This window comes from Zingiber officinale, chromosome 5A, assembly GCF_018446385.1.
Source record: "Zingiber officinale cultivar Zhangliang chromosome 5A, Zo_v1.1, whole genome shotgun sequence".
NCBI lineage: Eukaryota > Viridiplantae > Streptophyta > Magnoliopsida > Zingiberales > Zingiberaceae > Zingiber > Zingiber officinale.
This window is the reverse complement of record NC_055994.1, coordinates 82,043,661-82,060,042: the sequence shown is the minus strand read 5'-3', so window position 1 is coordinate 82,060,042 and position 16,382 is coordinate 82,043,661. Positions and strand designations below refer to the sequence as shown.

Here is a 16,382-nt window from a genome sequence, read left to right as displayed (position 1 = left end):
AGATGAGCCTAATTCGAAATTGGGGATCATAGGGAAAGCTTATGTACAAGTCATGTACATTTAGCCCAAAGATTGTGGTCCCAAATTAAATGGTTTAAAATCATTTCAAAATTGATTTGAAAAACCTTGATGAAGCTTTTCTAGTGAGAGCGTTCATCATTGAACAAGTTGATACAAAGATGAGTTAACTTTGAGCTATTTCAAAGACTTGTGAACTTTGTATCAAGATTGAAAAATGGAAGTTATTTTCATAGAAAACTATTTTTCCTTGATAGTATATGTTATGAGGAATGTATCCTCAAAGTTTTACAATTTTTGGAATTTTCTGGAATTTTCTAGGAGTTTCTGAATTTCGTGGAGAGAAATCAGAACTTATCAGACCTTTATCAGGTTTGTGGACCGATCAGAAGGGGTTTCTGATCGGTCCAGGAGAGCCTGGATCGGTCACTGTGACCGATCCAGAGGGAGCCTGATCGGTCAACCTGCTGAATTTCGACTGTTTGTCTGAAATTACAGCTATAGAAGTGGTGTTTTAGAGTTCTAAAGGTTTGGAACTCTCCAAGACATTGTTGGTGCAATGGTCAAGGGGGAGTTGACCTTTAGGGGGAGTTTTACCTATTAGTCAAGAGGAGTTGACTTTTAGGGGGAGTTTTTACTCGTTGAAATTTTTGAGGATGAGTGATATGGGATTATCACTAAGTCGATTGTTGAATTTAGTATCAAGGGGGAAATTAAGGGTTTCAATGAAAGGTATGGGACTTTCATTAGGAAGAAACTCTTGATCTTGATTCACTCTTTTTGATGTGTGTCAAAAAGGGGGAGAGTGTAGGTTTGGGGAGAATGTTCAAGGAAGAACATTAGAAAACCTAAGTTTGATTATGAGTTTTGTCAAACATCAAAAAGGGGGAGATTGTTGGTGCAACCTTAGGTCAAGGTTGACCTGGTTGACCAGACTCGAGTTGACTTGACTCGAGTTGTGTTTTGATGTTTGACGAGTTATGTTTGACAATGTTTGACGTGAACAGAAAAGTTGTATCTTGATGTTTTACAAGGATACAAGCTTGGGAGATTGTGGGTGCAACCCTTGGTCAAGGTTGACCTGGTTGACCCGACTTGAGTTGATCTATTTCGAGAAGTCCAAGCAGGGAGCTTGGCACGGGAAAAGTCCAAGTATGGAGACTTGGCACGGAAAAGTCCAAGCAGGGAGCTTGGCACGGGAAAAGTCCAAGTATGGAGACTTGGCACGTAGAAGTCCAAGTATGGAAGCTTGGCATGTGGAAGTCAGAGAGGGCTCGGTAGCTCGTTCTCCGGACTAGGTCAGAGAGGGCTCGGTAGCTCGTTCTCTGGACCGGATGTGGAAGTCGGAGAGGGCTCGGTAGCTCGTTCTCCGGACTAGGTCAGAGAGGGCTTGGTAGCTCGTTCTCTGGATCGGACGAAGTCGGAGAGGGCTCGGTAGCTCATTCTCCGGACTAGGTCAGAGAGGGCTCGGTAGCTCGTTCTCTAGACCAGGAAGGCAGATAGAAAATCCTAGTGAGTGAAGCTAGGTGAAAGTGAAAGTCCTGGTGAGTGAAGCCAGGCAGTTGGAGAAAGACCTGGTGAGTGAAGCCAGGCAGGGGAAAGACCTAGTGAGTGAAGCTAGGCAGTTTGGAAGTCCTGGTGAGTGAAGCCGGGCAGATGGAAAACCCTGGTGAGTGAAGCTAGGTAAAAGTCCTAGTGAGTGAAGCTAGGTGAAAGTCCTGGTGAGTGAAGCCGGGCAAGGGAAAAATTCAGATGGATCAAGGATGATCGGACATCTGGTGTTGGAAAGACCAAGTGGGTCAAAGGGATTGACCGGACACTTGGTAGGGAGTCTTAGCAGGTCAAGGGAGTGACCAGATGCTAAGCATGAGATAACAATAGGTCAAGGTTGACCGGATATTGGTTTGGAAGGCTTGGGACTTGGTTTGGGCAAAAACCAAACTCTGGATCGATCAGTGGATCGATCCAGTGATACACTGGGTATCTGGATCGGTCTGGTGACCGATCAGCAACCAAACAGTAGCCTACTGAGTGTTATCTGATCGGTCTGCAGACCGATCAAGAAACAACGATCAGAAGGCAAGAAGCTCGGGAGAAAAGGAAGGGGATCGGTCCCTGGACCGATCAGAGAAAGATCTGATCGGTCCCCAGGACCGATCAGGATGAAGCTGGACCGATCAGGAGCATGCCTGATCGGTCCAGACCTTAAGCACAGTCCAAGGCTTAGCCTGGTCGGTCCCGTGACCGATCAGGAGCTCTGTGGACCGATCAGGATGGAGCATGATCGGTCCAGAACTATCCGTTGTGAGTGACAATGGCTATCTCCGTCTTCTTCGATGTCCTCTTTGCAGTGCAGGTTATAAAAGGAGATCGAGGGCTTCTAGGCGTCTTCTTCTTCTTCTTCTTCTGGTTCGAAGCTACTGCTTCTTCTTCTTCACTGCTGTGATCTGAGCTTTGCTGAGCTCGCTTCTGCTTGAAGCTTCGTGTGAGCTTCCCCGGCTGGTCAGCTGCTGCTGTTCTTCCGTGAAGTTGCTGCTTCGTCAACGGACACCAGTCGAAGGCAAGCAAGGTGTTTTACATTCATATTGTTTGTATTTCTTGCTGTATTTCTATCTTGTTGTTGCAAGTTATTGTGGCGAGGTTTCTCCACCCAGAAGGAGTTGTTATTATCCGGTTTTCCGGGGTCTCATCCACCGACGGATTGATAGGCTTCGTCCACCTTACGGACACGCCGAGGAGTAGGAGTTTATCTCCGAACCTCGTTACATCATCGTGTTAGGTTTGATTTTCTTCTCCTTCCTAGTTTCATTTCTTATTTTTATTTCCACTGCGCTAACCCTAATCGTAGGAAAAAACGAACGATTTGGGGTCGGCTATTCACACCCCCCTCTCTAGCTGCTAGATTAGTTAGGGTGTGCCAACCTTACTTGAATAGGTAGTTAACCTAATCATGGCAAAAGGTGGCACTTTAGGATTTTTCAAGGTATAATCAAGCCTTGAAAATGAAATTAAGAATTATTCCTAAGATGATTAGAATGTGCCAATCAAATTTGAGGAGTTTTCTAGAGTCAATCTAGTTGACACATAGTGATCTAAAAATCTTTGGTATAGGATGCTAGGTCTATTACACTTAGGAATATAGAACCTATGGCAAAATGATCAAAATTATCAAAAATGGCAACTAAGGCTAGAATTAGGTATTTTCTATATCTTTATGTGTTATTTGCCATATATTGTTTGTCATATGCTATGTCATGACATTATATTTATTTTATGATCATTTAAAATGTCATGATAATGCTTAGGTTAGTTAAATGTCATGCTTTATTTAAGTTTCATACTTTATGCCATGACATCATGACATTGGCACATGTTTCCATTTATGATACAATTATATGCCATGTCATCATCTTGTGCATTAATGATCAATGAAATTGATTTAAGGACTAAAACACAATTTGATATGGAGATCAAATTGTTATTTAGAAAAATGCATGAGAACTTAGATTAAGCTAACCTAAACCCATATCTCACATCAAAATTGACTTGGATGTGTTTGATACACCTTAGATGTGTGTGAGATATTAGGATTATGAGTTAGGATCAAGGTGCATAGTTCTTGTACCTAGATGAACCTAATTCTAAATGGGGGATCATAGGGAAAGCTTGTGTACAAGTCATGTACATTTAGCCCAAAGATTGTGGTCCCAAATTAAAGGGTTTAAAATCATTTCAAAATTGATTTGAAAAACCTTGATGAAGCTTTTCTAGTAATAGCCTTCATCATTGAACAAGTTGATACAAAGATGACTTAACTTTGAGCTATTTCAAAGTCTTTTGAACTTTGTATCAAGATTGAAAAATAGAAGATATTTTCATAAAAAACTATTTTTCCATGATAGTATGTGGTATGAGGAATGTATTCTCAAAATTTCATAATTTTTTGAATTTTCTGTGATTTTCTAGAGGTTTCTGAATTTCGGGAAGGAAAAATTCAGAAATCTGTCCATCAGTGTCTGGATCGGTCACTGGACTGATCCAGGGCTTTCCTGATCGGTCACTGGACCGATCCAGAGGAAGCCTGATCGGTCTGGTGACCGATCAGGGCGTCCCAACTTGCTGAAATTCGACTGGTTGTCTGAAATTTCAGCTCGGGAAGTGGTGTTTTAGGTTTCTAAAGGCTTGGAACTCTCCAAGACATTGTTGGTGCAATGGTCAAGGAGGAGTTGACCTTTAGGGGAGTTTTACCTATTAGTCAAGAGGAGTTGACTTTTAGGGGGAGTTTTTACTCGTTGAAATTTTTGAGGATGAGTGATATGGGATTATCACTAAGTTAATTGTTGAATTTAGTTTCAAGGGGGAAATTAAGGGTTTCAATGAAAGGTATGGGACTTTCATTAGGAAGAAACTCTTGACCTTGATTCACTCCTTTTGATGTGTGTCAAGAAGGGGAATAATGTCTAGAGAATGTTCAAGGAAGAACATTGGAGTTAGTGGGAGAGTTTATTGATCACGACGAGTGAAGTTGTGAACAACGATAACTTACTCTTCAGGGGGAGAGTTTGTTGATGTGTGTCAATAGGGGGAGAATGAAGGGTTTAAGTTAGGCCTTCATTATCTAAGAAGGAGGTTGCCTTCTTAGAAGGAAAATGTAAGGTTGTAACTTATGTTTCATTACCTAGTGGCATGAGGAAAGTTGAGGCTATTGGATTAGCCTAACTTAAAGGTATTGTCAAACATCAAAAAGGGGGAGATTGTTGGTGCAATTTCCACTAGGTCAAGGTTGACCTAGTTGACCAAGCGTAAACCTTGGTCATGGTTTCGATGTTTGACAATACAGAAAGACATGTAGACATGGACAATGCAGGTGCAGTTGTCCATGCGGAGAGATACTGATCAGGGTCTGATCAGGTTGGATGAAGAAGAGTCAAGTAGGTCAAGGTTGACCGGATACTTGACTGGGAAGTCCTAACTGGGATGTTAGGCAGTTCGGGAAATCCTGGTGAGTGAAGCCAGGTGAAAATCCTAGTGAGTGAAGCTAGGTGAAAGTGAAAGTCCTGGTGAGTGAAGCCAGGCAGTTGGAGAAAGTCCTGGTGAGTGAAGCCAGGCAGATGGGAAACCCTGGTGAGTGAAGCCAGGTAAAAGACCTAGTGAGTGAAGCTAGGCAGTTTGGAAGTCCTGGTGAGTGAAGCCAGGCAAGGGAAATCCAAATGGGTCAAGGTTGACCAGACATCTGGTGAAAAGTCGAGCCCGGCACGGGAAAAGTCCAAGTATGGAGACTTGGCACGGAGAAGACCAAGATGGAGACTTGGCACGGAAAGTCGGAGAGGGCTCGGTAGCTCGTTCTCCGGACTGTGGTCAGAGAGGGCTCGGTAGCTCGTTCTCTGGACCGGACGAAGTCGGAGAGGGCTCGGTAGCTCGTTCTCCGGACTGTGGTCAGAGAGGGCTCGGTAGCTCGTTCTCTGGACCGGACGAAGTCGGAGAGGGCTCGGTAGCTCGTTCTCAGGACCAAGTAGGGTTTAGGGCCGGGAGCTCTAAACCTGGATCGATCTGGTGACCGATCCAGTGATACGCTGGGTTATCTGATCAGTCTGGTGACCGATCAGTAACCAAACAGTAGCCTACTGAGTGTTATCTGATCGGTCTGCAGACCGATCAAGAAACAACGATCAGAAGGCAAGAAGCTCGGGAGAAAAGGAAGGGGATCGGTCCCTGGACCGATTAGAGAAAGATCTGATCGGTCCTCAGGATGAAGCTGGACCGATCAGGAGCATGCCTGATCGGTCCAGACCTTAAGCACAGTCCAAGGCTTAGCCTGGTCGGTCCCGTGACCGATCAGGAGCTCTGTGGACCGATCAGGATGGAGCCTGATCGGTCCAGAACTATCCGTTGTGAGTGACAACGGCTATCTCCGTCTTCTTCGATGTCCTCTTTGCAGTGCAGGTTATAAAAGGAGATCGAGGGCTTCTAGGCGTCTTCTTCTTCTTCTTCTTCTGGTTCGAAGCTACTGCTTTTTCTTCTTCACTGCTGTGATCTGAGCTTTGCTGAGCTCGCTTCTGCTTGAAGCTTCGTGTGAGCTTCCCCGGCTGGTCAGCTGCTGCTGTTCTTCCGTGAAGTTGCTGCTTCGTCAACGGACACCAGTCGAAGGCAAGCAAGGTGTTTTACATTCATATTGTTTATATTTCTTGCTGTATTTCTATCTTGTTGTTGCAAGTTATTGTGGCGAGGTTTCTCCACCCAGAAGGAGTTGTTATTAGCCGGTTTTCCGGGGTCTCATCCACCGACGGATTGATAGGCTTCGTCCACCTTACGGACACGCCGAGGAGTAGGAGTTTATCTCCGAACCTCGTTACATCATCGTGTTAGGTTTGATTTTCTTCTCCTTCCTAGTTTCGTTTCTTGTTTTTATTTCCGCTGCGCTAACCCTAGTTTGTAGAAAGAAACGAGAATTTGGGGCGGCTATTCACACCTCCCTCTCTAACCGCGACCATCGATCCTAACAGCTAGAACCGGCCACCATCAAGAGCTCCAAGAGGGGTTGCCGCCGGCCACAAGAAGAAGAGAAGAGGGAGAAGCTAGGGCCGGCCACCAAGGAGGAAAAGAGAGGAAGAATAGAATAAAGTCGTTAAGCCATGTAGGCGCCTCTACCCCTTCTTTTATAATCCTTGGTCTTGGCAAATAAGGAAATTTAATTAAAAACTTCCTTAATTCTTTTGCCATGAAAAGGAAAATTTTATTTAATTAAAAACAATTTTCCTTTTCATTATTACATAGCCGGCCACTTATTTCCCCAAAACAAGGAGAGTTTTAATTAAAATAAAAATTAAAACTTCCTAATTTGTTTCCAGAAATTTATAAAAAATTTCTCCAATAATTTTTCCCTTCATGATGGATTATAAAAAGGAAATTTTATAAATTAAAATCATTCTTTTAAACATGTGGATAATTTTCAAAAAGGAAAGTTATCTCTAAAAATTATAATCTCCTTTCAATCTACAAATAAGGAAAGATATCAAATCTTTTCTTAATCTTTTGTAGAAACTTATAAAAGAGATATTTAATTTTTAAACTCTCTTTTAAATCATGAACATGGTTAAAAAAGGAAAGTTTTCTCAAAATTAAAATCCACCTTTCAATCTACAAATAAGGAAAGATTTCAAATCTTTTCTTAATCTTTTGTAGAAAGCTATAAAAGGAAATATTTAAATTTCAAACTCTCTTTTAAAACCATAATATCCACCTAAGAAATAATTTTAATAAAAACAAAAATCCTTTTTAATATGATGTGGTCGGCCACCTAAGCTTGGGCTCCAAGCAATTAGTCGGCCACCTTAAGGCTCAACCTTTAGGCTTGGCCGGCCCTAAGCTTGAGCTTCAAGCTTGGCTTGGCCGGCCCCTATAGCTAGGTTGGGTAAGAAGGTGGATATGTGGTGAGTATAAATCTCTATATACAAGAGGCTACGATAGGGACCGAGAGGAGGAATTGGTTTTGGTCTCCCGATGAAATTAAGTTTCCCGTGTTCGCCCTGAACACACAACTTAATTCCATCAATAATAATTCATTCCACTAAAAATTATTATTGAACTACCGCACCAATCCCAAATTACATTTTGGGCTCCTTCTTATTATGAGTGTGTTAGTCTCCCTGTGTTTAAGATGTCGAATGTCCACTAATTAAATGAGTTACTGACAACTCACTTAATTAATATCTTAGTCCAAGAGTAGTACCACTCAACCTTATCGTCATGTCAGACTAAGTCTACCTGCAGGGTTTAACATGACAATCCTTATGAGCTCCTCTTGGAGACATTATCAACCTAGATCACTAAAACACAGTTTCCTTCTATAATCAACAACACACACTATAAGTGATATAATTTTTCAACTTATCGGGCTTATTAATTTATCGAACTAAATTTCACCCATTGATAAATTAAAGAAATAAATATCAAATATATGTGCTTGTTATAATATTAGGATTAAGAGCACACACTTCCATAATAACTAATGTCTTTGTTCCATTATAAAGTCAGTATAAAAAGAAACGACCTCTAATGGTCCTACTCAATACACTCTAAGTGTACTATTGTAATTATATAGTTAAGATAAACTAATATCTAATTACACTACGACCTTCCAATGGTTTGTTCCTTTCCATCTTGGTCGTGAGCTACTGTTTATAATTTATAAGGTGCTGATAACATGATCCTCTGTGTATGACACCACACACCATGTTATCTATAGTATAAATTAATTGAACAACTACATTTATCATAAATGTAGATATTTGACCAATGTGATTCTTATTTATAGATAAATGTTTATACCAAAAGCTAGGCTTTTAGTATTCACTCTAACACTACTGCTATCAGGTGGGCCAGGATATTGAAAACGGAAGACGAAGAAAAGTTAGAGTTTCCATCCCTTATGAGATGAGGGAAGGATCAGATCGTGACCTACTCAGGAAGAGAAGAAAAATACCCTGTCATCCACTTTCTTAGGATAAAAAAAGTAGTGGAATAATCAAGCGGACAAGGGAATTCGGTATAGGTTGGACAAGATGACTAATCCGGTTAAAATCAAGGAGTTAGGCCCCAACTAACACAAAAGATACGAAAATATTGAAACACATCGGAGAAGAAGGGGGGCAAAGCCTGCTTATCAGATGACTTCGAAAGAAAGTAACACAACCAAGAGGGGGACGGTCAGGACGGTCATTATCATTGGGGAGTATCAAAATGTGGTTAACATGAATCTCATAAATAGCCCTTAGCTGGTCCAAGGAGGCGCTACTGAAGCTGGACTCTATAGATCGGTACCAAGGAGTGGATGAAGATCCTATAGGTATCACAAGACTAGTACTGGGATGCAAGTGGGAGCAGGGAAGATCGTGGCCAGAGGAGGGGTGAGCAAACCTTTGACAAGGGTAAAACAAAGAACGGACTCAAGGAAGGTAATGCAGTAGGCAGGAAGCAAGGGTGGAGAAGATCGACGTACGCACAAATGAGGGTTGCACAAAGAGGAGACCACCATCGCAATCTTATTTATATAGGGAGGTAGTTAATCAAGACCCTTGCATCTGTATTGTCTTGAAAATAGAGAAGAATCATCAGTTGTTAGTTTGTGTACAAATTACAGTATCACTTGATAATCATTACACGGTTAGTCGATCCTATCCAAAGGTCATCTCACATTAATATGATATAATATTGGAGTCAATAGTATTCTCCAGAGCATGGAATTCGAGTCTGATAAAGCATGTCCTGTATTTAATAGTTGTGGTGGTAATTAAGGCACAAATCTTATTAAAGAATGCACTTTTGATTTGTTGGTACACTTGCTAGGAGGAATAGAAACATACTTTATTGCACTAGACATGTCCAGTCAATCAGATTATCACCTCCGTTGAATAGACTTGCGGGGAAAATCAGTGATATGCGGGTGACACAGAGGAAGTTATCGAGAGCCAAGTGGATTGAAAGTTTGTAATTTACTTAGGCAAATGGTCAAAGATTGCGCTGCAGAGTCCCGACTCCAAGTCACCATAACATGACTCTCATCTATAGGCTTACCAGCCCACTCCAGATGAGAGAGAAGCACCGAGTTCCGACTCCCGGCTACCAGCCCACTCCAGATGGGAGAGGAGCGTCAAGTCCCGACTCTCGACTTTGAGTCACCAAAACCCACGTCCCGGCTACGGGCTACCAATCCAATTCAGATGGGTCAAAGGACTCGGATATCGACCGAGAGTAAAGTGATGGACCATTAGACAACGTAGATAATACGAGCGTTATGGAAAAACGATGGAAAACGTAATCACTTACTCAAAATAAAAGAGGTGTAATGGCCATTTATTTCAGGAGAACATGAAAACACTCACGAAAAATCAAGAACATGACAAATGATCTCGACTCTATAAAAAGATGACCAATCCCTATGAGACGTAAACACAGACATATCCAAAACACACTAATTCCAACAAGTATTTATTTTCTTAAAAATCTTACTTGGGCATCGAAATGACTGCATCATATCCAAAACACCCTAATTCCAACAATCATTTATTTTCTATCTTAGGCATCGAAATGACTGCGTCGAAAACCCTCCCGACCATCATTCTAACATAGTTTCTTATTGTGTTCCTCATCTCAAACTGAAAGTCACACAATCTCCTATAAAATCAACATCAACAATAATACCTCACCGATGAGTCGACCGTTGACGATCTTAGGCAGGAGCATACACTAAACGGTTAAAAATAATGCTGATCCACGAGTTCGATTAAATTTAAAAATAAGAATATCCACAATACAAATATAATGCAAACTATACAAACCAGTCTTTTGTTCCTCTAGTCAATATACAAAAGCATCAAGCTTTTACAGAGAGAAGCATAACTAAATACAAGCATCAACGTAATTATAAACATTGGTACACACACCCACACACACAACAGAGGAATTAGATCACAAAATAGTTTGTTCCCAGCCACGCATCAATCAGTTTCATGCTTAAAAGCAACCAAAAAGCTTTTTGGGTGCAATCCCCGTGGCACGATATTTTGCAGCCTGTTCTTCAGCTTTCAAGAGCTCTTCCCCACGCCTGGCCTCGGTCATTGCTCTCTTCTCCTCTGCCTCCTTGTGGAGCAATGCAATCTTGTTCTTCATCTTTTCAGCATACTCTGCCTTTTGCTTTTCCAGCGCTTCCTGCACATCCATCAGGATCCAAGTTTAATATCAATAAGCTATTTTTATTATATTAATTGATTATCACAATCATTAGTTCATGTTTTCGAGCACAATCGTTCGTGTTGTTAGTCTGTTAATGATTCCATCCTATAAAAGCAACCATATGAAAATCATTTCTACGGAAATCTCATGAAACCAAGAAATATTTCAATTCAGTATCATTTCTACAGATTCCTCATGAAAACAAGAAGAAATATTTCAGCTCGACAGCTTTGCCATGTGTGGAATATTACAGGAATAAGCACGTACCTCAATCTTTTTCAGCTCAGCTTCCACTGCTGCCTTTTTAGAGTTTTCCCACGCAGTAATGGATGACAATTTCTTAACAGCCCTGTTGAACAATGATGAGAAATCATATTAAATTAAATAAATTAGGTTGTCATAGAAGGAACCAGAAAGTGCATGAATATTGACCAGTTCTCCTTCACAGAAAAAAAAGGATAAAATTTTTGATGACAACTAAAATTAATATGATCAACCCTAGTACATAGATAAGTATGTTTAAGGTAATTGGATCATTGTTGTTTTTTCATTTAGAAATCGCTAGACCTCAAACCATACATGTAACTCGGCATTCAAAGATTAACCTTGTTCTTTTGACAGTCTGATCCTGCTTTAAAATTTACCAGTGGCTATTGGTCAAAGAGAATGGCAAGATAGAGGGAGCTATTAATAATTCATGCTGCAAGTAGGTAACATAGCTCAGAACAAGTCATTCAAGCAAATCAAACAAACAAAAAAAGATGGATCATGCGGTAGAGGAACAGCTAGCTGATATTAACAAACACACCTCAAATGCTAAAATCCTGTTAGTCCTGTATAGGTGAATTTTCTTTTCCTCGTCACTTACTGGAATTCAATTAGAATTATATGTCAAATAGGCCTCTTTTCCTGAACTAAAATAATAAGGTAATCCAGCTCTTGTATTAGACAGCATACTTCCAGATGGATGAGTGCATTTTAGTCTACCTTACATAACTTGGATTCCGAGGTAAGAATTGCAACGCCACGTCAAAATAATAAGCACGAAAGAGATCTCGGTCTAGAGGTCTTGGTCCCGGCCTTAAAGGTCTCAGCCCTGAGGGTCCCGGGCCTGGAGGTCTTGGTCCCAGCCTAGAGGTCTCGATGTAATGTTCTTAGCCTTTAAGGTCTCAGCTGTAAGGTGCTTAAGCTATATATAGTTGAACCTAATTTTCTATAGTTTCTAATCTTCAATTTGAAAGTATACACCTTCAAGGGGAAACATAACTGGACCAGAAGAAATGAGTTGGTCCAGCTCATCAGCTATCCAGTCTGTTTCTATAATCAACTCTAAGCAATCATCTGTTGAATAGATCAAAACTTTGACATTGCAAGAAGTCATTCCTAGATATCTCTAGGTTTTTGAGGTTCTATGAGATGCATTAATAGAAGATTAAAGTGGAAGATTCAATAAGATTTCATATTGACATACTTATTATCTGCCTTGGTCTTCTCATTTTCCTCCCAGGCCAGGATTAAAGACAATCTCTTCTCTGATTCAAGCCTTGCAAGAGCAGCATCTGAAAGATAAACATCATCAAACATTAACATCCTCTTTCCCAAAAATAACTTGATGTGAAAAGATAATCAGAGAAGTTACTCTGTAGACCTCCAAACACTTACCTCTATCAATAGAACCCCCTGAGCTCTTTTCTTTAGGTGGATCCTGAACTTCTGAAGGCAAAGGAAATTTTTAGAAAAAAAAAAAGTGCAATAGATAGTAAAGTTTCAGTAGATGAAAGATTCTATATCATGAATCTTCAGTCAGTTTTACCGAGGATCCCAAATTGTAATTTACTACAAGAGCAAGAACGAAATCAATGAATAGAAAAGGAATTATGACCGAAAAGCTCAAGTTCGAGAAAAGCAACAAAAAAAAAAAATCCCCAATTCCACTCTTCAGTACATACACAAATTTCTAACTGATTTCGCCATCACCAGCCAGTAACATGGATATGAAATCTCAATAGGTCAAAGATGGTCAGGTTTTAACAAGTCTCACTGAGCAAGAACACGTAGAATCCCTCCACGAGAACAAAAGATGAGAGACAGAGAGAAGAAGGAAAACGTTCTCACTCTCGACGATGGCGAGAGCCTTGGAATTATCCGGCTTCTCGTCGGCCTTCGGCGGAGGAACCGGGGCCTTCTCCTCCGCCACGTCCTTCACAGTCTCCGGCGGTGGAGGAGCTGTCTCCGGAAGTGGCGGCGCTGTCTCCGGCGGTGGAGGCGCTGTCTCCTGAGGTGGCGGAGCTGTCTCCGGCGCCGCCTGCTTCGCCTCTTCCTCACCCATCTCTCAGCACCAAACCCTACAAAATCTACGAAGACAACAGCAGCGAAGTAGCAGAGGTCGCCGAGCTCCAACTCCGATATATATATATACAAACGCTACGCAAATAAAAGCGTAACACTGATCATCTGACACAACTCGGCGTTACTGGAGAAGATAACGGTGAGACGCATGTGCGAGGCTTCATTGGACAGCCAAAGTGGGACCCGCGTTCATGTGGCTGTCATCAATGACTGGGCCACACGTTGATGTGGACCACAGCGCTCCGTGGGGCTCGACAACGGTGACACTTACCGAATAGCCCACCTGCCACCGTCGACTCACCGACTCACCTTCGCTGGATGCATGCCACGTGGGTAGGGTTGTTAGTTAGGTTTGAACAGGAAATTGAAAATTTATTGGATACCCAAATCAACATCTTAGTTTTAAAATTATTACGTGTACTGATTTTCCGAAACTACCGCCTTCCTTCTTTTTACCATCAGTTTTGGATTGGATAAGTCGCATAGATTCCTAAGATCAAATAATTTTAACGAGTTGGATAAGTCGCACGAGTTACGAATCTAGGAGATTTAAATTTTTATCCTCTCGGGACAGTACGATGATTAAAACATAGAATATTATCACATGAGATTTTGGGATCGAAATTCAGCGTGACCGAGTATAACTTTCCCCATGTCTTGGTCATTTGCACTAATGGCTAGTAGCCACCCATGATTTACCTCCTCCGTGTTGGTCTAGAAACGGATTGGCAAGAGCGCGAGGAACGAACGAATCGTCTTTTGCCACACGAGTTACGAATCTAGGAGGAGCACTCGGATTAAGCCCCGGGTCCCGGGTCAGGTGGAGAAAAAAAAAATCTAAAACATAAAATTAAAGTGAATAAACTAACTCGTGGACTGGCTAGTCCACCTGCTCAAACAAGATGCCATGCTGATTACAAAATCGGGATTGAATTGATTGAGCGACTGCTTAGCCACGATTCCAAGCCTCGCTCAGTTGCAATATCATGGCTAGCTCGATTGTAATTTCATAATCAATTCGATCAAGATTTCATGACCAAACCATCCACTCGCATTTTCGTGGCCAACTCAATATTGAAATCGCAACCAGTTGATCGCTTGACTAGCTTGGCCTGGATTGCAGACCTGTTTGGTCGGCCACTAGTCTAACAAAGGGCGGAGAAAGACACATGAGTAAAGGATGTTCAGCTTTCTGATTTTTTTTTAAATGTCTAAATTATATATCTTAATTTTAAAATTATTAAATCACACATACAATTCTATTTTTATCTCTTTACTATTCCAATTACAGTGTAATAGTTAAATCAATTTATATTTATCCTATTTTTATTATAGTAGATCAAACTGATATTTAAAAATATGAATATAATTTGATATATCAAATTGATATTTAAATCTACAAATATAATTAGATATTTTCATGCTCTCCAACATTAATTTGATTTAATATATTAAAATTAATAGTTTTTAAAATATAAATAGATTATTTTAAAAATATATATTAATCTGTTATAATTATATAAGCAGTCAACTGAGAATAAGTAATCGGGATAAAAATAAAATTGAATATATGATTTAATAATTTTAAAATTAGGATATGTAATTTGAATATTTAAGAAACTTTGCCCGATAAAAAACTGAAGGATGTTTTGGAAATTTGATCTTGTAATTTGAAAAAGTAGGGTACTTAATTTAAATATTTGGAAAACTTAAGTACATGATTGAATGATGGAGGAAATTGTCGCATTAAATTTTGATTTGGTTTTATTATTTAACGAAGATTTGATTGGATTTGGTTTAAAATATAGAATTGTTTGTTTGCCTTTTTACCACGAACAAGCGATAATTAATACGATACAAAGACAAGGTACGAGAGTTAAATACAAAAGAAAAAAAAGTTATACAGCAATTTTTTTAAAAAAAAATCAATATTATTATTTTTTAATAACTTAGGTGTATATATTCCATCTAATTAATTCTAAAAATAGATAATTTTCCTCTTTATTATCTTTAATCAATATTATATAATTTTCCTCTTAGTTCAAATCCCTTATCCTCAAATTTTTCTGTCTCCATGTCTTTTTACCGATCGAACGGATCAGATTACATCTCAAGGATGTCTTGCACATCACAAAGATACTGTACACATTTTAAGGATGTCATGATATATTAAAATGTAATTTGATCCGTCCGATTGACAGGGGACACGGAAATAAAAAAATTTAAAAACAGAAGATTTGAACTGCTTTTTCTTTCAGAGAAGATTTCTAAGGGTACGGCTTGAATATTTTTCAGTATGAGGAAGGAAAATGTCGGAATCAAATAAAGGTAGGCTTATCCGTGACTTATGATTGTTGCTAAGTTGATGTTAATAGAATTGGATATTAGATATCTCTGAAGAAAATACCTGAAAGACAGCTTTGCTACCACAAGAAGAGCTCCTTAATTTAAGATTTCTTTTTTCTCAAGATAATCGATCCTAATGCTAGAAAAAGAGGTTAGGTGTTGCAGCTTATCTACTCATGTATTAACATCCTATTTATTTATTTAATTACTTTTGATGACATGACATTAAGCTTGGACAAATTGATATCGCCGAATGGGCTGTCACGATTGTTCCTGTTCAACCTTGAATCTGAAGAATGGTATCTTTTTCAATCTAAATCAAGCTCAAGATGTGTGCATCCTCTGTCGGAAGGCTCTTACAGGATTGTCCTTATATAACATCAAGCTTTATATATATATATATAAAGCCACAAAATTATAATAAAAAATCTCAGCTCTATCTCATCCATCAACTCTATAGCTCTAATTCCACAAAATCTCATAATCCATTTGTACAAGTTTTTTATTGTTCCTAGAAATATTAGCAAGACCACATTAAGGTAAAATATAAAATTTTCTTGACATGTATCAATTTCTTTGACAAATGCATAAACTGCTTTATTGTTATCTTACTAGAGAGATCTTTGCTGAGTAATTTTACTAGTCCTTGTCAAAAAATTATGCTTTTTCATACTAAAAACAATGCCACAAAAAAACCATCTCTGGAAAAAAGAAATTATTAAAATAGAAGAATAGACGGGCTAATTTTCCTAAGGTTGAATTAAATTTTTTTTTACTCGGTTCATAATATTCAGAGAGCACGTTTAAATCAACAGGTGTTGATCCTATTAAGATACATGATAAATATAGAGGGAATTATCTCATATAAGCTGTTGTGTTGATGCTATTAAGATATATCATAACTATAGATGGAGATGAAGGGGGTTCGTCTCAATGAT

The 16,382-nt window shown here is 39.6% G+C and overlaps 1 protein-coding gene across 1 annotated transcript; it reads right to left on the bottom strand.

Annotated features, from left to right (window-relative positions):
- Positions 1 to 10,300: 10,300 nt before the first annotated feature.
- LOC121980746 (remorin-like) lies at positions 10,301 to 13,161 on the bottom strand. Its single transcript, XM_042532936.1, has 5 exons — positions 12,865 to 13,161; positions 12,412 to 12,462; positions 12,221 to 12,308; positions 11,017 to 11,098; positions 10,301 to 10,725 (listed from the first exon to the last, which is right to left on the bottom strand). The coding sequence occupies exons 1-5, from the start codon at positions 13,076 to 13,078 to the stop codon at positions 10,531 to 10,533; spliced, it is 630 nt and encodes a 209-aa protein (XP_042388870.1). The 5' UTR covers positions 13,079 to 13,161; the 3' UTR covers positions 10,301 to 10,530.
- Positions 13,162 to 16,382: the final 3,221 nt, after the last annotated feature.